At 50.0% G+C, this 21160-nt stretch overlaps 1 protein-coding gene across 3 annotated transcripts in view; it reads right to left on the reverse strand.

Moving 5' to 3' along the window:
* LRP4 (LDL receptor related protein 4) overlaps positions 1 to 21160 on the reverse strand; it is a gene marked incomplete at both ends in the record, with an annotated part of 63309 nt that overhangs the window by 40932 nt on the left and 1217 nt on the right. For all 3 annotated transcript variants that reach the window (XM_080700562.1, XM_080700561.1, XM_080700563.1), the window contains 7 exons: positions 1639 to 1764; positions 2347 to 2466; positions 2671 to 2799; positions 3388 to 3504; positions 3777 to 3890; positions 4170 to 4286; positions 7174 to 7320. In XM_080700562.1, the coding sequence (XP_080556688.1) occupies positions 1639 to 1764; positions 2347 to 2466; positions 2671 to 2799; positions 3388 to 3504; positions 3777 to 3890; positions 4170 to 4286; positions 7174 to 7320 (870 nt within the window). The remainder of the gene's footprint in view (positions 1 to 1638; positions 1765 to 2346; positions 2467 to 2670; positions 2800 to 3387; positions 3505 to 3776; positions 3891 to 4169; positions 4287 to 7173; positions 7321 to 21160) is intronic.

Genomic DNA, 21160 nt, shown 5'->3' on the forward strand with positions numbered 1-21160 from the left:
ACAGGGAAGGAGCGGGGACGGGAGGGTCAGGTCGCTCAGGGCAGGGCTTGGGTCAGCAAGGGATGGGCACCTGTCATTTTCCAGGGCCAGCTGGAGACAGAGAGACTCAAGGTGGGAGGGTTGGGGTCCAAGGCAGGAAGCAGCTCAGACAAGGCTGAATGTCTGCGTCGTTTTCTCCGCAGTGGATGAGAGATGGGGGGGGCAGAATAAAAAGTGCAAGCCGAGCCGGGAGCGGTGGCGCAAGCCTGGGATCCCGGTACTTGGGAAGCTGAGAGAGAAGGATTGCAGGTTCAAGGCCAGCCTCAGCAACTTGGTGAGACCCTGTTTCAAAATAAAAAAAATAAAAGCCGGGCGTGTGGCGCATGCTTGTAATCCCAGCATTCGGGAGGCTGAAACCGGAGGATCGTGGTTCACGGACAGCCTCAGCTACTTAGTAATGCCCTCCACAACTCAGTGAGACCCTGTTTCAAATATAAAAAAGACTAAAAAATAGGGCTGAGGGGTGTAGCTCGGAGATACAATGCCCCTGGGTTCCATCCCCAGTACTACAAAAATAAATAAAAAAATAATAAAAATAAAATGGGCTGAAGCCAGATGTGGTGGCTCACACCGGTGATCCAGTACTTGAGAGGCTGAGACAGAGGATGGAAGGTTTGAGGACAGTCTCAGCAAGTAGAGAGACTCTTAGCAACTTAGAGACTCTGTTTCAAAACAAATAATGTGTGTGTGTGTGTGTGTGTGTGTGTGTGTGTGTGTGTGTGATACTGGGGATGGAACCTAGGGGCATTCTACCTCTGAGCTATACCCCCAGCCCTATTTTTTAATTCTTTATTTTGAAACAGTGTCTCACTGAGTTGCAAAGCACTTCATTAAGTAGCTGAGGCTGGCTGTGAACCGAGATCCTCCTGTTTCAGCCTCCCAAATACTGGTATTATTAGGGTAACCCACCACGCCTGGCTAAAACAAATACTTTTTTTTTTTTTTGGTGCTACTGTAGGTGGAACCCAGAGACTTTCTATCTCCGGGATACACTCTCAGACCTATTTTATATTTTATTTGGAAACAGGGTATCACTAAGTTGCTGAGAGCCTCACTAAGTAATTGAAGCTGGCTTCGAACCTGTGCGATCATCTTGTCTCAGCCTCCCAAGCGCTGGGATTACAAGCATGAGCCACCATGCCCAGCTTAAAACAAATACATTTTTAAAAGGAAGCTGGGGTATAACTTGCAGATAGAATACCTCTGGATTCAATCCCTAGTACCACCACCAAAAGAAAAAAGAGAACAAAAGAAAAAAAAGAAAAGAAAAAAAAGGACACCCACATACCCAGGGTGGGCGTGGCTAGGGCAGCGGGCCTGGGGGTGTCGGCTGGAGTGTCCTTCCTTGCTAGGCCAGCAGGAAGGGCACTGGCTTAGAGTTAAGACTGTAACACTGTGCTTCAGGCCAGAAGGCTGCAGGTCTGTGGTGCACCTGGATCGAACCCTGGTCATTGGGAGTGCAGGAAGAATCCAGGCCATGGAAAGGATCTGTACAGTGTTGCCTCAGCCTAACGGGGAAAGCTGCAGCGGTGCCCTCTTTCCACCCTTCCCCTGCCCCGTCTCCAGGTACGGGGGCCTGGGGCACCCCAAAGACCCTACCTGTGTTCTCACAGTTCTCTTCATCGCTGTTGTCTGCACAGTCGTCCTCCCCATCGCAGCGCCAGGACAGGCGGACACAGCGGCCTGAGCGGCAGCGGAACTGCTCCGCGGTGCACATGGAGGTGGCTGGGCAAAGCGAAGCCTGGTCAGGGGCTGGCCCCGCCTCAGCCGGAAACTCCGCCCAGCGCCCGGGGCTGGACTTTGTGTCAGTACCCGTGCCGCCCTTCTTTATTACTATTATTTGCAGTACTGGAGATGGAACCCCAAATTAAAGAGCTACACCCCCAGCTCTTTAATTTGAAATAGGGTCTCACTAAGTTGCAGAGGGCCTCACTAAGTAGCTGAGGCTGGCCGTGAACCCGAGAGCCTCTTGTCCCAGCCTCCCGAGTACTGGGATTACAAGCGTGCGCCACCACGCCTGGCTTCCCATGACATCCTTTTTGACTCTGGTGGCATCGTTATGAGTCAGAAAAGGCTGCCCTTCCTCAAGACATTTTCCTGCATCTGCGGGAAAACTGCCACAATGAGTACATAAGCCTGACCTCTGTTTTGTGGCCGACACCCCGTTGGACATCCAGCCTCTGCAGTGCACAACCTACACCACTCGACATGGCGGTCCTGTCTGATTCGTCCTCGAGCTTTCTCAGCAGTGGCCTCTCTGACCTTCCCCCAGCTCCCTCCAGCCGCTGGCGCCATCTCCCCACTCACTGCAGTTGCGCTCATCAGATTGGTCATCGCAGTCCGCGTCGCCATCGCAGCGCCAGCCCGCGTTGATGCACAGGCCACTGTCGCACATGAACTCCCCAGAGCGGCAGGGCTGGTGGGAGGCTGGGGAAACACGAGCCTTCTGTCTCGAGGGGTATGTGCCCACGGTGTCCCATGGGAGAGCAGAAAGCCGAGCTCCTGCCCCTTTCAAGGGCACCCCAGCTCCTCTCCACCTCTGCTAGAGAAACCAGGGAATCCTGAAACCCGCCCTAGCTCCTGCCTGCGCGGGCACCTGGGCCTGCCCCCCACCCCCACCGGAGCACTCACAGCAGTCAGACTCGTCAGACCAGTCTCCACAGTCGTCATCGCCATCACAGTGGTAGATATCTAGGATGCAGCGGCCATAGGCACACTGGAACTCCTCCAGGTTGCAGGGGGGCGCCGGCACCGCTGAGGCTGGAGGCAGGACAAGGTGGGCAGGTGAACACTCAGGCCCCGACCAGGAGACGGGCCAGGCCGACTCCTCAGACCCGAAAGGTGCTCGGGCAGGTGCCTCCCCCTTCCCCCGAGATGTAGCAGTTTCACTTGGGATGGTTCTTACAGACTGCCACATTCAGGTAGACCAACAGGAGCCCTCCCTCCCAGCTGTGGCACCTGTTCCTACCCTAGCTTGTTCAGGAGCTGCTGTGTGTGCGTGTGCGTGCGTGCGTGCGTGCGTGTGTGTGTGTGTGTGTGTGTGTGTGTTTATTGCTAGAGATTAAAATCAGGGGGGCATTCTACCTCCAGTCTACCCCCCCCAGCCTTATTATTTGTCTTGAAACAAGGTCTTGCTAGGTTGCTGAGAGTCTTGCTATATTGCTAGGGCTGCCCTTGAACTTGTGATGCTCTGTCTCAGCCTCCCAATTACAGGGATGACAGGCGTGTGCCACTACATTTGGCTTCAGGAGCTACTTCTCAGAAACCTGCCTTCCTTGCCTGCTGCAGCCTGGGGTTCGGAGCCTCTGCCCTCACCCAGCCCCACGCCTGAGGTCAGGGGTCACTCACGACAGCTCTCCTCGTCAGAGCCATCCTTGCAGTCTGTGTCCCCGTCGCAGTACCAGTGCTCAGCAATGCAGCTCCCGTCACTGCAGCGGAACTCCTTGTCGGAGCATTTGCGCATGTCTGTGGGATGCATTAGGACAGCCGTGCTGAGGGCCCCAAAGATACTTCTCCCCTGACACCCAACCTCCCGGGCCCCTAAGAGGCGCCAAGGCTTGGTGCGCGCTCTCTGGGGCCTGGACTGCTCAGCCCTCCTGGCTTCTCCTAGCTGCTCCATAACCCGGTGGCGGTTCGAGGCCTGGCGGTGCTGGGGCCTCTCAGTTCGAGGCCTGGCGGTGCTGGGCCTTCGCTGCGCCTCTTCCCACCGCAAGCTCTCCCCAAGACCCGGGACTCACCGCACTGCTCGTCGCTGTTGTCACCACAGTCGTTGTCACCATCACAGTGCCACAGGCTCCGGATACAGTAGCCGTTCTGACAGGGGAACTCATCTTCCTCACACTCTCGGGGGGCTGTGGGCACAGGGCGGTCAGGCTGCTGCAGGCAGTAGGGTGCAGTGCCCAGAGCCCAACACAAAGCCTTCCAGAGCAGCCCAGTGGCTCCAATGCTGCCCCCGGGCTCCGGAGGAGCTGGCCGCCTCCCTGGGGCTTATCTGACCGAGAAAGGAGGTAAAGGGACAGGACAGATTGCTGAAAACCCAAGGGCTCCTGTGGGCCTGGGGCATCACTTTGTGATTGAAAATCCTTTCCCAATAGGGCCTGATGGAGTCGGCCTGGCCCCGCAACACTCACGACAGTCCTGCTCATCCGAGTCGTCCTCACAGTCGTTGTCGCCGTCGCACACCCAGGAGCGGCGGATGCACTTGCCGTTGTCACAGTGGAAGTCCAGAGGGGAACAGGTGGGCAGCACTAAGTCCCGGGAAAAGAGAGGTCAAAGTGAGTGAACCAGGCAGGTTAAAAATGGGCCAGACATCCTTCCCCAGCATCCCTCTTCCAAATCCCCGTCTGTCCTGTAGCTCTTTCTCATTGGCTCCTATGAATGTTCGGAGAAGCTAAGCAGAAACTGCAGCTAGGAAGAGAGGGGTAGCAGAATGGAATTGGGGTGAAGGAGCCACAGGGCAGCAGCAGAACAACCCAGAGAGCTCAGAGCCACTAGGAACGCAGTGAGAGCCGGATGCAGCGGTGCAGGCTTGTGAGCCCAGATACTCGGGAGGCAGAAATAAGAGGATCAAAAGTCGGAGGTCAGCCTGGACAACTCAGCGACATCCTGTCTCAAAACAGAAAGGATTTGGGAGGCTGAGACAGGAAGATCTCGGTTTGTGGCCAGCCTCGGCTACTTAGGGAGGGCCTTTGCAACTCAGTGAGACCCTGTTTCAAAATAAAATAAAAAATAGGGTCAGGGGTGTAGCTTGGAGGTAGAATGCCTCTGAGTTCTATCCCCAGTACCATAAAAACAAACAAACAAACAAAAAACCCAGAGAGGGCTGGGGATGTAGCTCAGTGGCAAAGCACTTGCCTGGAATGTGCAAGACCCTGGGTTCAATCCCACTGCAAGAAAGAAAGAAAGAAAGAAAGAAAGAAAGAAAGAAAGAAAGAAAGAAAGAAAGAAAGAAAGAAAGAAAGAAAGAAGCAGTAAGAAATTCATGAGCAAGAGAAAAAAGTGCTTTTTTTCTCCTTTCCTCTTAGTGATGATTGGCACATCGGAGCTCAATTTCCAGTTCTAGAGCTCATTACTTATTATACTGAGCAAGCCATTTGCCCTCCCTGAGCTGTACTTTTTTCAACTGTACAATGGGGATAATTATACTCGGCTTATAGAGGTCTTTTGAGATAATATATATGAAAGTGAAGCACTTATCATTATCACAATTAGTTTAAGTGGCTAGGGTTAGTGAAGTCCAGGTTGCGAGTTCATTCTTATTAGACTAATTAGCCACCCTCAGAATAGATGCTGTAGGTCAGAGATTGCACCCCTAAATCCAGACAACTGGTTTAGAAATGATAATTCTATATATCCAAGATAGGCCATTCTGGGCCATCATCCACAGGGTACTATAACAGAGAAAAGGAAAGATTTAAAAAGAAGAAAAAGAAATACATACATATATACATACATACATATATATATATATATATATATATATATATATATATATATGTGTGTGTATCTGTGTGTACGTGTGTATGATTTCTTAAAAAGTTTATATCATTAAAAGAGGTATGCCGGGCATGGTGGCGCATGCCTGTAATTTCAGTACTTGGGAGGCTGAGACAGGAGGATCTGAGTTCGCGGCCAGCCTCAGCTACTTAGTGAGGCCTTCTGCAACAAGGCCCTCCGCAGCTTAGTGATACCCTGTTTCAAAATAAAGAATAAAATCGGGCTAGGGATGTAGCTCAGAGGTAATATGCCCCTGGGTTCAATCTCCAGTACTGCAAAAAAAAAGGTATGAGCTGGGCATGGTGGCACACACCTGTAATCCTAGTACTTGGAAGACAGTAGAATCTCAGGTTTCAATCAGCCTCAGGAACTTAGTGAGGCCCTTCACAATTTAATGAGACCTTCTTTCAAAATAAAAATTAAAAAATAGGGCTGGGGATGTAGCTCAGAGGCAAAATGCCCCTGGGCTCAATCCCCAGTACCACACACACACACACACACACACACACACACACACACACACAAGGTATGACTGTAAAGAATACTAGAAAAAGAAGCATAGAAATAACATGCATCTGTGTATAGTATATAAAATTTAAAACGCACAGATATGTAATCCATACACAAATGCATATTCACATAAATACAGAGGGATCTGTTTAAAGAGACCATCTAAACTGGGTATGCTAGTGCACGCTTATAATCCCAATACCTGGGAGGCTGAGTCAGGAGGATCATAGGTTCGAGGACAGCCCCCAGTAACTTAAGTGAGGCTCTCAGCAACTTAGTGAGACCCTGTTTCCACAATAAAAAAAATAAAATAGGGCTGGGGGTATACCCTCTAGGCCCCTGGGTTCCATCCCTAGTACCACACACAAAAAAAAGAAATGAAAAATAAAGAGACTGTCTATGATGGCTTCAAGCATGTTTTCTTCTATACTTGTTTCAAAGTTTGTTTTATTGAATATATAGGTGTGAATCACCCAAAAGAAATATGAGATGATTGGAGGAATATCCATTGTGAAGAGCCCCACTTCTAGCCTGGCATGGTGGCGCACGCTTTTAATCCCAGCATTGAGAGGCTGAGACAGGAGGATCCATGGTTTGCGGACAGTCTCAGCTATTAGTGAGGCCCTCCACAACTTAGTGAGACTGTTTCCAAAAAAAAAAAAAGGACTGGGGATGTAGTTTGGAGGTAGAAGAATGCCCCTGGGTTCCATCCCTAGTACGGCAAATAAAATAAAATAAAATAAAATAAAATAAAATAAAAAAGAGCCCCACTTCTCATCAATACCTGTCCCCCAAGCTGGCCGTGGTGGTATAGCCCTGTCATCTCAGTTTTTGAGAAGCTAAGAAAGGAGGAGCCCAGGTTTGAGGACAGCCTCAACAACATGGAAAGATTCTCAACAACCTAGGGAAACCCAGTTTCCAAAAAAAAGTGTGGGTGAGTATAGCATACCTTTGGTTCAATTCCCAGCCCCTCCCACACACACACAGAAAAAAAATGGTGGGGGAGAGATCACATATGCCCCTCCAGCAAGAGTCCAGCTCTCTGGGCCAAAGCAGGGGAAGCGGGGCACGCAGCCTTGTCGGCGCCACCCCCAGGTTTCTCTCCCACAGCCCCTGGGCAGTACTTACTACAGCCATCCTCATCGCTGTGGTCTCCGCAGTCGTTGTCCCCATCACACTGCCACTGTGCCGGAATGCACGTACACTCGCCGAGGGCGCTCACCGCACACGTGAAGTGGCTTCGACCACACGCACACTCGGGGCTGCTGGCGAGGCCTGGGCAGAGGAAAGGAAGGAGGCTGAGCGCCTGTTTCACCAAAGCCCATGGCACATGTGCGCGTGTGGGAGGGGTAGTCCAGGGTCACTGTCACCTAGGTGACAGTGTGAAGGAGACGCTGAGGCAAAAGATTCTCTCTGTCTGTCAGCTCATAGCAGCCCAGGTAGCTGTCCCATGATAGGGCTTGTCACACAGCACCCCCAAAGGCCCAGAGGCAAATGTTGCTACCTAGAAAATGGTACTCCTGGATGTGGAACCTGCCGAGGGGTTAGGCCGGTGCTGGGGCCAACGAGGCCGGCATTGGAGCCTGCCGTGAGGCTAGGCCGGTGCTGGGGCCTCCGAGGCCGGGATTGGAATCCTGCCAAGGGGTTAGGCCGGTGCAGGGGCTAATGGCCAGCATCGGAGCCTGGCGTGAGGCAAGTTCACTCCTTAGGCCTCCAAGGCCGGGACCAAAGCCAGCTTAGGGGTTAGACCGGTGCGGGGGCCAGCAAGACCAGAACTGGGGCCTCCCATGAGGCAAGGCCGCTGCTTGAGCCAGCGAGGTCTGGATCAGTCCACTGAGTAGCCAGGCCACTACTGGGGCCGTCAAGAGTGGGATCGGTACTTGCAACGCAGCATGCACAGAGAAATATCACAGAAAATATAAATCAGACGCTTCTCTTAATCAGCAATAACTAGGAGGAAAGGGGCAACAGGAAGAGGTTGAGCTATAGAAAGGGCCCTATAGTGAAGCAACTAATGTGACCAATCAGAGGGTATGTAATAGTGGAGGAGGAGCCTCTTTAAAATGCAGGAGGTACATAAACAAATGTATCAAAGTTAATCACCAAAGAAGCATGGGATGAAGGGAGGGGGAGGGAATGGGATGGGGGCTGGAGGAGGGCTAATTAGATGATGTGTGCTTGTATATCCTCTCAAGTCTTGTACTCCAATGTGATTGATATATGACTACAATACACCAATTTAAAAAATAAATAAATTAATTTTTTAAAAAATGGTGCTCCTGGAGAAAGGGTAGCAGGTGACAGGCAGGACAGGTGGGGCTGAGAGGCCTCCATATGAGTCTCTGCAAAACCAAGTTGAGATATGGACGCTTTTGCTTCTATGTGAGAATAGACCCTGGCAGGCTGGTAGGAGAGCCAGTCAGAATCATGGAACTAAAACGCTGGAACCTCTTTAGGTTGTGGGATGCACACTGGGAGCAGGAAGCAGCCTGCTCATCCTGAGGAGGGTGACCAGGAAGAGTGGGGCAGGGGCAGAGGAGACCAGGCCACCTCGGGGCAGAGTAACTGGGCCCAGCTCAGGCCTTCCTGTCTGTGGGACAGGCCACAGAGGAAGACTGGCAGCCACAGCCCCACCCCCAGCCTCGGCAGTGTGCAGCTGGGCTTCCCTATTGAGCATCAAGCTATCTGCCTGGCCAAGTCCCATGACCGGCTGCTGTGCCCCCTCCCCAGCATGCCCAGCAGGATGCCCTGGGATGGCGTGTGAATGGCTCAGTGCCCCTGCTCCAGCCTCAGCTGGAACAAAGGGTTCTGCCAGGGTCACTTTCCCCTCCCAGCATTCATCTAACCCTCTGGGCGGCTTGCAGCTGGGGAAGGAGGGGGCCAGGCCCATTGCTCTCTCCCCCTTGCTTTTTCTCCTCTTCCTCCCTTCATCTGGGCCCGGCCCTCGGGCTGGGCTAGAACAGGCAAGAAGTCGGCTCTGAAGTGCCACCCCTCTTTCCCTTACACACATCCTTGCCTCCTACTAGAATTATTTGCCTGGCCTAAGGCTTAGGGCCCAGAATGCAAGGTGTGCTTCCATGTCCTCCAAAAGCAAGGTGAGGGCCTAGACCCCTCTCTCTCTCCACTTCATCTCCAAGGGGAAGAGTGAGCGTAAGGCAGGGTTTCCTAACCTGCAGTGAATGGACGGATGGACAGATGGATGGATGGCCAGCCTTTGGGCTCTGTGAACATCTAAAGCTAGAAGCAAAATGTACATTTCTGGGGTGTAGGACCACAAATTTTTAGATTCTCAGTTGAGACCTGGCCTCCCCCTCCACATACTGAGAGAACCAGCTGCCCTAGAAAAGACGCAGGATTTCCTGCAGAAGGCAAAGGGAGTCCCTTTGGGAGGTGTGGCATCCCTCCACACCTCATAGGAAGGCCTCAGTGCAAGCCCAGTGTTCCTGTCTCTCTGCAAATGTAAACCAGAGAGTTCTTCGCCAGGGATGTACTGAAGACCTAGCTGATTTCTGGCCTGTTCTGAGAGCACTAAGAAGGGATGAGGGCTTCTCAGATGCTGGGCAACAGAGTCTGATGAACACCAGCTCACCACAGTACAAGCAACAAGCACCCCTTTAAGGAACCCCGGCTGGATTAAACAGCAAAGAATACCCCATGCAATGAGGCTCCCCCACACTCCATCCTCTTCATGAGGGGGCCTGGTGAAGAGGGTAAGGCTGTCTCGGCCGGTCTCAGCTGGGCATGATTTTGCTTTCAGGGGACATTTCACCCTGTTTAGGGACATTTTGGTTGTCATGACTGGTGGTACTACTGGCATCTGGTGGGTAGAAGACGGGGATGCAGCCAAACATCCTACAGTGCGCAGGACAACCCCCTCCCCTCCCTGTCCCTGCTATCAACTGAGGTCCTGCAAGAACTGCTAGCCACATGCGGCAGGGAGTGAAGATACACCACCAGAGGGAGTTGGGGGTAAAGGATTTTAAGATCAGAAAGGAAAAGGGAGGAATTAGAGGAGGACAGAGGAAAAAGCCCTGGATTTGGAGCAGACAGGCCTGGCTTCTAACCCACTAGCTGGATGGCCTCATGCAATCACGTAGCTCCCTGAGCCTCAGTTTCCTCCCTTGTGTAAAGGGGGGAAAAAGTCAGAAGGGTTGGACAAGAAAATAAAAGTGGAAGAAACTAACTTTGTGCATGGCACAAAGTTGCTCAATAAATAGAGACTAGGGGTGTAGGGATAAAAGGGCTAAAGTTTTCCAAGAGGCCTTGGTTTTCTGTATCTAGGGTCGCTCAATGGTAGAGCACTTGCCTGGCCCACACCAGGCTGTGGGTTCAATTCCCAGCACCAAACAAAACAAAACTTATTTTTGTAGTACTGGGAATTGAAACTGGGGGGCATTCTACCTCTGAGCTACACCCCCAGCCTTATTATTTATTCTTTACTTTGAAACAGTGTCTCACTAAGTTGCAGAGGGCCTCACTAAGTAGCTGAGGCTAGCTGTGAACCTGCAATCCTCCTGTCTCAGTCTCCCACATACTGGGATTATAGGCATGGGCCATCATGCCTGGCAAAAAAAATAAATAAACATTTTTTTAAAAATCCTTTTTGAGGTTGGGGAAGCAGCTCAGTGGTAGAATGCTTGCTTAGCATGCACAAGGCCGTAGGTTCAATTCCAAGCACTGAAAAAATAAAGAAAAAAATCTGAGAGTTGGGGATGTAGGTCAGTGGTAGAGTATGTGCCTAGCATGCACAAGGCCCTGGTTTGTTCCCCAGCCCTGCAATTAAAAACAAACAAACAAAAATTTAAAAAAAAACCCGAGTACTAAGACGGGGGTCTTAGTACTCTGCTAACTGCAAGGTCAGCAGTCCCCTGGTGCTGTCTGCAAGTGAGAAAGGAGCACGGAAGGTGGAGAGGCGTGTCAGCTCCTGTGCTCGGCCCCACCCCCACCTGTGGCTGAGTGATAGCAGAAGCCCAGATTTCCTGGTGCAGACCTCAGGAACAAAGCATTCTATCGGATGGGCATTGAGTTCGTTGCAGGTGGCTGAAGAGTCACAACTTCCTGCATGTCAGTGCGGCGTCTGAAGTCAGCGCTGCAGGAAGGTCAGGCGGCCAGCAGTCAAGCGAGGCCTGGACTTGGGCACTCAGACAGGAGGTGGACACATTTTATGCCAAAAGGCCGGCTTCGCTGGACACTGCTGCCCCTCTGGGGTCCCAGAGGTGGAATTCAGCCTTTTCACACAAGCCCTGGCTGAGATCATAAAGGGCAGCTTTTAACCCTTTTTGAGTACAAGAATGGTGAGTGAAGAAAGGAAACAAGTGACCGCTGGATTAGAATACTCGGCTGTGCTTCTGTCCTTGAAAGCTGTTTGCCAGCCAGGCTGCAAATTCCCTTGGCCTCTAGGGGCTCGGGCGTAAGCCCTTCCCCCTAATGGAATTCCATAGGGAAAAGGTCTCTCCCTAAGGTGCTCAGGATCAAGTCATTAACGTTGAGGACACATGTGAACTACTCATGCATGGGACCCTTGTAAGAGGTTAACTCACATTTATATCTCCTCTCCCGCGCCCCGGCCATCATAGCAATTTCTCTGTTCTATTATTTCCTTCCTCTCTTCCTTCTTTCTTCCCTCCCTCCCTTCCTTTTTTTTTCTTTCGGTAATAGGGATTGAACCTAGAGGCATTCCACCCCCAGCCCTATTTCTTAATTTTTTTATTTGGAAACAGAATTTCATTAGGTTGTTGAGGCTGGCCTTGAACCTGCAATCCTCTTGTCTCAGCCTCCCAGGTACTGGGATTACAGATGTGTGCCACCACGCCTGGCTCCAATGCTTTTTTCTTTTGAAGAAAAGGGAAACAGCCATCTGGTATACCAGACTCACTGTGACATGATCATACCACTAATTCTACAGCTTTGAGCAAATTAGTTAATCTCTCAAAGTCTCAGTTTGCTCATCCACAAAATGGGAATATGAATCGTTCTCCCTTAAAGGATTTGGGAAAGCTTAAACTAAATAATCCACATAAACTGCTTAGCACAGAGCTGGCACACAGCAAAAGCTTTATAACAATCCAGTTGTCTCTGGATTTTTACTAGGGGCCCTTCCAGAACATCTCTAAATACTTTTCAAGTGCCATATCACTGAATGCTCTCCAGTGCACTACCCTTGGAGGTGGCACTCTTGTTAGGATTACCGTCACTTCACAGATGAAGACGAGACCAGTCAGTCTGTAGACTGGTCACCAGGGGCCAGCACTTACCCCGGGAGGGGGAGTGTAGATCCCTCAATAAATGGCACAACCATGGTGAGACTCTCCAAAGCCTCAAGGTCAAAGAGGGGGACCACAATTCCTGGGACCCTCTCCCTTATACATGCTTCATTAGCAAATGTGCAGTGAATTTATGAGTCTCCAACAGTGACCTCTCCTTCTGGTTACTGCTAAGGTAAAGACCAATTTCCTTTGCCCTAAGGTAAAGTAGTAAAGCTGGGAAAAGTCTGGAGTCCCAGCTCTTTTGAACCAAGGCCTCGGTGTTCTGTAGATCCAGGAAGGAACGGGGCTTCTGACAACAAATAATTATACTCTGTAGTTTCTCTTTGCAGTTGGCAAGCTACTTTTGCAATCTACACTTGCATTCTCGCTTAATTGCTGCAATAACTTTGAGCAGTTCCTATAGTGCCCATTTAACAGGTGAGGCGGGGCTGGAGTAGTGTGCGTACCGAACAAGTGCGTGGACCTGGGTTTGATCCCCAGCACTGCAGAACAAAACAAAAACAAAACACCAGGTGAGGTCATCTGCTCTGACCAAGATAGGACGCGAGGTAAGTAGGAGAACTAGGAAAGCAGCCCCCTTCTGACTCTTAGGCCAGCAGCACTCCTTAAATGTGATCTCAGAATTCAGACTTCAAGCTTTGCAGGTGACACCAACGCACACTCAAATGCCTAGAGGCGCTGCACTCTATCATCCTACAGAATGGGGACCACACCTGTCACGTGGAGACACACGGGTGCACGGTGACTACACACAGCCACAGAGCAGCTTTTTCAAGTTGAACCAGAGACGAGAAGGCTTAAGGAGTGCCCCGGGAGTGTTCAGGAGGATGCAGGCTGCCCCAGCAGCGGGATTAGGATTTCAATGGGAAAGGCAAGAATCATCACTTCAAAGTGAAAGACGGTTTTTCTTATAACCTGCTAAAGCCCTTTCTTCACTGGAGGCAACGGTGAGGCTATAGATCTTATTTAATGAGGATAAACTATTTGATATTTCGCTAAACTATATCAAGGCCAACAGAGGGACACTGATTTCGGAACCTTGGGCAGCCTTTCCCTGGAGGGGATACGCTCGCAGCCAGAAGAAATCGACAAAACTGAAGGGAGTGACAGCGAGAAGCCACATGGAATCAAACTTTCCTAATCTAAGAGATACCAGGCACCTGGAGGGACCTGCACAGAGCCACTGTTTGAGGGCAAAGCTTACCCAGCAAGCATTAGCACCAATCCCAAAACAGGAAGGGCAAGCTGCTGGCAGCAGGAGGAAGTGGACCCTTTCCTGGCACTGCCCCAGCGGGTCCCTGTTGGCCCCGGCTGTGTCGGAAGCCCCTGCTCAGTGCCTGAGGCCCCCGGTGCTATTCACCTGCTAGACCTGAGCTTCTTGGCAGTCGGGGTTGTGTGATAGGTAGCTTTGTGTCTGTGTGCACAGAGCGTTCATTCGGTACTTGCTATGTACTTGGTGGTTGAGTGAGTGAGTGAACAAGGGATACATTCCTCTAAGCTTCATGAGAGCTAGTGTCAAGAGAAGAGAGAGACCCAAGAAGATAAAAAATAAAGTCATTTCCTAACAGTGCCCCAGAGGACAGGAATCTTCTCTTTTTCCAGGCTGCTCAAAGTCCTATCCAGGGGAAGATCGCTCCTTTCTGCAAGAGCTCCTTTACTCTCTACAGTATTGGGCTGAGACACCTACGTGCCGTGACTCAACTTACTTCTGTCCAAGGTCCACTTTATTCCCCTGATCCCTAGAGGCCAGCTTTACTTGGCTGGTTCCTTAGTGGGACCTTTCTAAAGGGACACATGAGACACATGAATTCTGGTCCCAGAAAGTTCAACCCTCTCTCCACTCTTTTTTTTTTTTTTTTTTTGGTACTAGAGATTGAACTCAGGGGTATTCTACCACTGAGCTACACCCGCGGCATCAGCGCCTCCCGTTTTTTTTTTTTCTTTTTTTCTTTTTTAGAGTATTTCTCTAGCATCTGAGATGCCCTAGGTTTGATCCCTAGTACTGCAAAAATTTAATTTTTTTGTAGTACTGGGGATGGGACCCAGGGGCATTCTACCTCCAAGCTACACCCCCAGTCCCTATTTTTTATTCTTTATTTTGAAACAGGGTCTCACTGAGTTTCAAAGGGCCTCACTGAGTAGCTGAGGCTGGCCGCAAACTAGTGAATGTTGGGATTACAAACATACACCACTATGCCCTGCCAAAAATGTAAATAGTTTATTTATTAAATTTTTTAAAAAATCAGCTGGGTATAGTGGCACATGCCTGTAATCCCAGTACTTGGGAGGCTAAGACAGGAGGATCGCAGGTTCAAGGATAGTCTTATGAGACTCTCAGCAACTTAAGAAGACCCTGTTTCAAAACAAAAAATAAAAAAGTGGATTGAGGATGGAGCTCAGAGGAAGAATGCCCTGGGTTCAATCCTGAGTACCACAAAATAAATAGCTAGAAAGTAAAGGTAAAAATCAGCCAGGTAGCTGGGCATGGTGGAACACGCCTGTAATTCCAGTACTTGGAAGGCTGAGACAGAAAGACTTTAGATTCGAAGCCAGTCTCGGCAACTTAGTGAGACCCTGTTTTAAGCTAAAAATAAAATAGGACTGGGAATGTAGCTCAGAGATAGAACACCCCTGGTTCAATCCTCAGTACCACACACAAAAAGAAAACCCAGGCACCAGTGGCTCAAGGAACTTTATCCTGGCCGGATTTATCTTCAGCTGATTTCTAGGAGGCACATATAAACGACAGAATTCTGAACCTAAATTGCAGAGCAATTCAGAAATGGAATTTTTTTTTCTCTTTTTAAAATGGGAGTAACAATAGTATCTATTTCATAAGGTTGATGGGGTTTAAATGAGGCAATGAAGTTCACAGCAAGCAGATGCTATTGTTGTGATGGTTATTATTATTACTAGCCCTGGACCTAATCATGTAGTTAGGATACTCGGCTTTCTCTATACTGGTCTCAAAATTCTTCTTGTCAGCCGGGTGTGGTGGCGCACGCTTGTAATCCCCGTGCTTGGGAAGCTGAGACAGGAGGATCGCGCAGGTTCGAAGCCAGCCTCAGCTACTTAGTGAGGCTCTCAGCAACTTAGTGAGACCCTGTTTCCAAATAAAGTATAAAATAGGTCTGGGAGTATAGCCCGGAGGTAGAAAGCCTCTGGGTTCCACCCCTAGTACCACCAAAAAAGAAAAAAAAAAAATTCTTCTTGCCCTATGCAGAAGTTGTCAACAAATTTCCCAAATCCAGCAGGGTTTGGCCGGGCGTGGTGGCGCACGGTTGTAATCCCCGCACTTGGGAGGAGGAGACAGGAGGATTGCACAGGTTCGAAGCCAGCCGCGCTGGCTTAAGAGACCCTGTTTCCAAATTTAAAAAGTATAAAAATAGGTCTGGGAGTGTAGCCCAGGGGTAGAAGGGTTTCCAGGAACCCCAATACTACCAAATCCCTTAGGGTTTGAACATGGCTCCGCTCTGTGAAGGCTGCTCAAAATACTGCTCTCCTAGGCAGGCGTGGTGGTGCACACTTGTAATCCCAGCATTTGGGAGGCTGAGACGAGAAGATAGCGGTTCGTGGACAGCCTCAGCTACTTAGTGAGGCCCTTTGCAACTCAGTGGAACCCTGTTTCAAAATAAAGCATAAAAAATGGAGCTGGGGGTGTAGCTCAGAGGTAGAATGCCCCTGGGTTCCATCCCCAGACCCACCAAAAAAAAAAAAAAGTTCTTTCCTCTCTCCTACATCTCAAAACAAGGTCCACCCAGTAACTTGCGACTTCAGGAAGTGATCAACCACAGTTCCTAGGACCCTTTTAAAGTCTAAGTAACTCTGTATTGTTGAGGTTCCCTAAGAAGATGACTGAAAACAGAGGAAAGCCAATCCTTGTGTCGATCTTCCCAACCTAGACCTCTCGGTCGGCCTGAGTATCAAATGCTCTGAGCGGCAGCATGGGTTGGGAGTTCCTAGCTCAACTCTGGGTTCAAATCTTGATGCAGTTACTCAGTGTCTGGGTGGTGGCAAGCCAGCAATATAACGGTTGTTTTCCTCCTAAGACTACCGTAAGGAGCTTATCACAGTGCAAAGCTCTCAAAAATGGGGACTGACCCAAGTGTATTTGTATTTTTTAGAACACATATCCCAGTTTGTGGTGCAAAAATGGTTACCAGAGAAGATCGTTCCCACAAGGACAGAAATTCCCACTTGGAAGCCGGGCGTGGTGGCGCACGCTTGTAATCTCAGCATTTGGGAGGCTGAGACAGGAGGATAGCGATTCGAGGACAGCCTAAGCTACTTAGTGAGGCCCTTTGCAACTCGGTGAGACCCTGCTTAAAAATAAAGAATAAAAAATAGAGCTGGGGAGCTGGGGGTGTATCTTAGAGATTGAATGCCCCTGGGTTCCATCCTCAGTAAAGAAAAAAAAAATCTCCCTTGAGGGAGACACATTTTCGAGTCCTTTGCTTGTACTGCTTTCCTGAGCCTGCAGCTGAAGCTTCTTGTTCCAGCTGCTTGGGATGGGAGGGTGAGAAGAGGAAGAGGAAGCTCCCTATTCCTTTTGCTAGGCTGATGGATCTGACAACCTGATGCCTCCGTTTGAGGTCTAGAAGACTCTAGTCAACAGAGAGACTGTCTCTTGTCTTCATCCATGCCCACAGGTGGTGGCAGGCAAGATCCCCAGGCAGGGGCCATGGGAAGGGAAGACTTGGCGACTGCACGCGCGCACGCACACACACACACACACACACACACACACACACACACACACACACACAGGCTTGACAGGAAGTTGAGCTCCTGAGCAGAGAGAGATCACTGGAGACACCTACAACTTCCCAGCTTCCTTATTCCACACACTAATCAGGTGTCTCTCCCAATACCCCACTCTGTACCTGCCGGGCTCTATACCCAGACAAGGGGAGGGTCCCTCTCTCCCCAAAAGGCACACTGCTTGGAGCCAGGAGCTTCCTGGCTCCAGAAAACCTCCGGTGATAAATTATGCAGCAGCACCTTTGTGTGGCTGCCTCTCAGCCAGATGGGAGGTTTGCTCCTAGTCTTTTGTTTCCGGCTTGGCTTGCAGCTCTGATCTCACTCTGCACAGAGGTGAGGGGGAGCTACCAGAGGCCAAGTCAGGGCTTGCTTCAAGTCCCGGGCTTTCCCCTGCTGGGTCTCCAGCAGCACCTCGCTTTCACCTGAAGGCTGGGGGAGCCATGGGAGACTCCTGGGGAAGGACTCCTGGGGAAGCAGGGCATCAGGGAGTGCTGACAGTCAACCGCTCATCTGTGAGCATGTTGTCGGCGATGCCTACGTGCACTCAAAGAATGAAATCTGCTCGGATGAGCGGAAGAGGAGCCCAAGGCACCTGGGATGTTTGCTTCTTGCTAAATCAAAAATGCAAAACATGAAATAGACTCAAAGGACTGCCAGGAAGTGAGAGAACCGGCTCTGGGTTCTAGTCAACTTTCCCCAGCTCCCAGAATCACCACGTTATTGGCCTCAATTTAAAAGGAAGAAACAAAGAGATACTAGGGGTCAAGCTATGAGGTGAAGGAGCTGGGGACTGGGGTGAATTCAGGGCTGGAGACCCATATCAATTATCCCTGCACAGGCAGAATTCCTAGTTGAAGACAGTAGTCCTGAAAGATGGAGGCTCCGGACAGCCCAGCCCCCAAATTGGGGCAATTACTACCTTATGAGCTCTGGGACCTGACTCCCTTCCTCAGGCCAGCGGGAGGCAGAGCTTGGAATTCTAAACTGTTCCAGCTACAGGAGACGGCAGCCAGCACCTCTTACCCTGGGTCATAGCAATCTTAGGATGTGAGGTTGCAGGGTCGCACCCCTGACCACCGGACAGGGACACTCTCAGAGAAAAGCCGCATCCCTGGGACCTCTCTCAGCAAAAAAATATGAAAAGAGTGGGCTGCCCTAGACTCATGTTATAGTTTAATAGACCTCTTTTCCGGAAGTATGGGCAGGCGGAAGCTATGCTTGGGTTTCATTAGATTTTCAGGGTGGGGAAAAGCAGAGGCAAGATTTTTCAAAGATAACAGCAAAATCACAAAGGAACAAAAGAAAATCCCAGCTGAAATGAATAAAGAACCAAGCCTCCATTTTTTTTGCACAGGACACTGCAGCGTAATTATTTGTTTGCTTGGCTCCCAAATTCCAAAGGGAAGAACCATCTCCAATCCACTTAGGCAACTTTGCTAACAAATAGCTGACATTTATTCAGGCCTAGAGCAACACAGTATTGTGCTGAAAAGTTTGAGCATACTGCTATTTCATTTAGTTTTCACAGTATTTTAATGTGAAAATGTATTACCATTCCCCTCCTCCCATCCCACCCTCATTTGCAGATAAGAACCCTGTCTTCTGGGGAAAGATTCAGTGTTTTGTGCGAAGTCACCAAGAAGTGCCAGATCCAAGACCCATCCCCAGGTCTGCCGGTGCTTCTTAACTATTGCACTACGTAGCGATTAGTGATTGACAAATGTGTTTGCTGAATGAATGGACAAGTGAATGGGTGCAGGGCCCAGTTCAGGGAATGCTCCTGAGCGTAGTAGGGAGAAAGGGCCTGAGCCTGCCAGCTCTAAGTTGGAGAGAGAGCAGTGAGCACAGGCAGTCATCAGAGCTATTTATAGGACCAAACTCAGGCTCTGCCAGCCATCCAGTCAGCACAGAGTCTTCCTGGGACACCGAATCCCACTAGGCTGAGAAAGAAAGGGTTCTACTGCTGAGGATGAGACGGAAACTTACGCTTGAAACCCAGATGCCCCATGCCCAGACAACTGTGACAAAACTGGTGGCTAAACTGCGTCAAGGAATGTAGAGAGACCATGCTGGCCCGGACTAGCAGACATAGCTGACCAAGGGCATGGAGTGCTACCATAATTATGAGATCTGCCCAACTGTAAGAGAGACAAGACCACTTCTTAGTGTATTCCCTGAAATAATTCCGTTCCCATTCAAGAACTCCGAGTATTGATTTTCTCTTTATTGTTTTATTTATTTATTTATTTTTGGTGGTACTGGGGTTCCTGGAAGCCCTTCTATATCCAGGTTATACTCCCAGACCTATTTTTTTATTTTTGGAAACAGGGTCTCAAACCAGCGCGGCTGGCTTCGAACCTGCACGATCCTCCTCTCTCTGCCTCCCAAGCCCGGGGATTACAAGCCTGTGCCACCACGCCCGGCTTGATTTTCTCTTTAAAGGAACAGCAGCATAAACAATCCTTCCCATTTTCTTCTTCGTCTTAGAGATCCAGAGTAGCAGTTAATCAGTAGAAAGTAGAAATCAGTGAGCAAACAGCTATAAAACACCCTGTCCTCTGTGACCTCCTGTGTCCTTTGCAGGCCCACAAGATGAACATGCCCAGAGAGCTCTGTTTCAGACATGGCCAGACTTGGTTCCCTTGCACCTGTCATTCTTAATATCACAGGCCGGTCCCAAAGATGTTATCCGATACTCAACAGGGGACAGAAGAGGAAATCCAAAATCAGTGACAAGCCAAGCATCTTTTGCACGTCCAAGAGATCAGGGACAAGGTCACTCAGGCACCATGACAACCAAGACAACAGCCAGATGGAAAGGAGAACCAGTCTCCACTCAACGCGTTTGCACGCATCCTCAAAAACAACCTTTTATCAACCTAAATGCTCCTAGACAGAATTTTCAACTTTTCATTTACTCGAAAGAGAATTCCAGGACAGGACAGTTTCCATTCTTCAAATAGAACCCCTGCGGATGAAAATAGCCATGACTATTCCCTGCCATTAAGTGTCCTTACAAAATGTTTAAGGGTAGAGTGCTAGGTAGGCTGAACCCAACCCTAGAGACTCCGGACTAACAGAATCCAGATAAACACCTTAAACTTTAGTGTCTTGAATTCATTCCTAGGTGAGGTCAGATCTGCCTAGCTGATCCACTATTACTTTTCCAGAACTCTCATCTCCCTACGGCCCTGGGATTTAGTGTCAGGGATGCCCGTGACAGTATTTTGTGTTGTGCTGGTTCCAAGTTCTACCACTGCCCAGTCTCACTGTGAATCTCTCCCCTCCAATCTTCCAAGGGTGGCTCAGTTTCAGGTACAGCAAAATATAAATCTCCCTGCCTCTGCCTCTACGATGTGCACAGGATGCTTCCTGGCTTAGACGTTCTTATTAAGCATTGTTCCCCTTAAAAAGGAACCTAAAAGAGTCACCAAGAACCCTCTCACCCCTTTTTCTGTGACACACTAAAAATACATGAATCTCTACCTCCATCTTCACCCCATCCTCTATGTGGATGTAATGTATGCAGTTTTGACAGCTCTGGAGCAGTTAAATTCTCTTGGCCGGTGTCAGCCCAGAACCTTCCAGCTCCCCCTTCCCTGGGGCAAAAGGCGACAATCTCCACTCTGGCTTTGTTAGTATCCGTTTTAGCGCCCCCTCTCCCCCCCTCCAGCGCCTTGCCGTTTCCCTTGATCTTTTTTCAAAACTTCCTCCAGGGGGCCAAGAGGAAAGTTCCATCCCCTTCCCTTGCAGCCTAAAAGGGGGAAACCCCCCAAAAAGTATAGCTGTCCCTTTAAGGGGCCCATGTGGTGGGAAGAACAGCTACATTCCTACCCCAGTAGGGCCGCTGTCCCGACACGCCGAGGAGGCTACAAATAACCTTCCAGGAGGGAGCCGGGGAGGGGGAGAGCACCGAGCACAGAGGAACGTGGGTCGGCCAGGCTACCGCTTCTGAGAAAGAGCTCAGTCGGTGGCGCTGGAGAGGGCTCGGAAAGCCATTGAAAACGCACGGGCAGTTTAAATAACAGACACGAGAACTCTGTTTGGGATTCGGGAGGCAAAACAGTCTTTAAAACAAGTGCCCAGGC

This window comes from Muscardinus avellanarius (assembly GCF_963383645.1).
Source record: "Muscardinus avellanarius genome assembly, chromosome: 1".
NCBI classification, from domain to species: Eukaryota; Metazoa; Chordata; class Mammalia; order Rodentia; family Gliridae; genus Muscardinus; species Muscardinus avellanarius.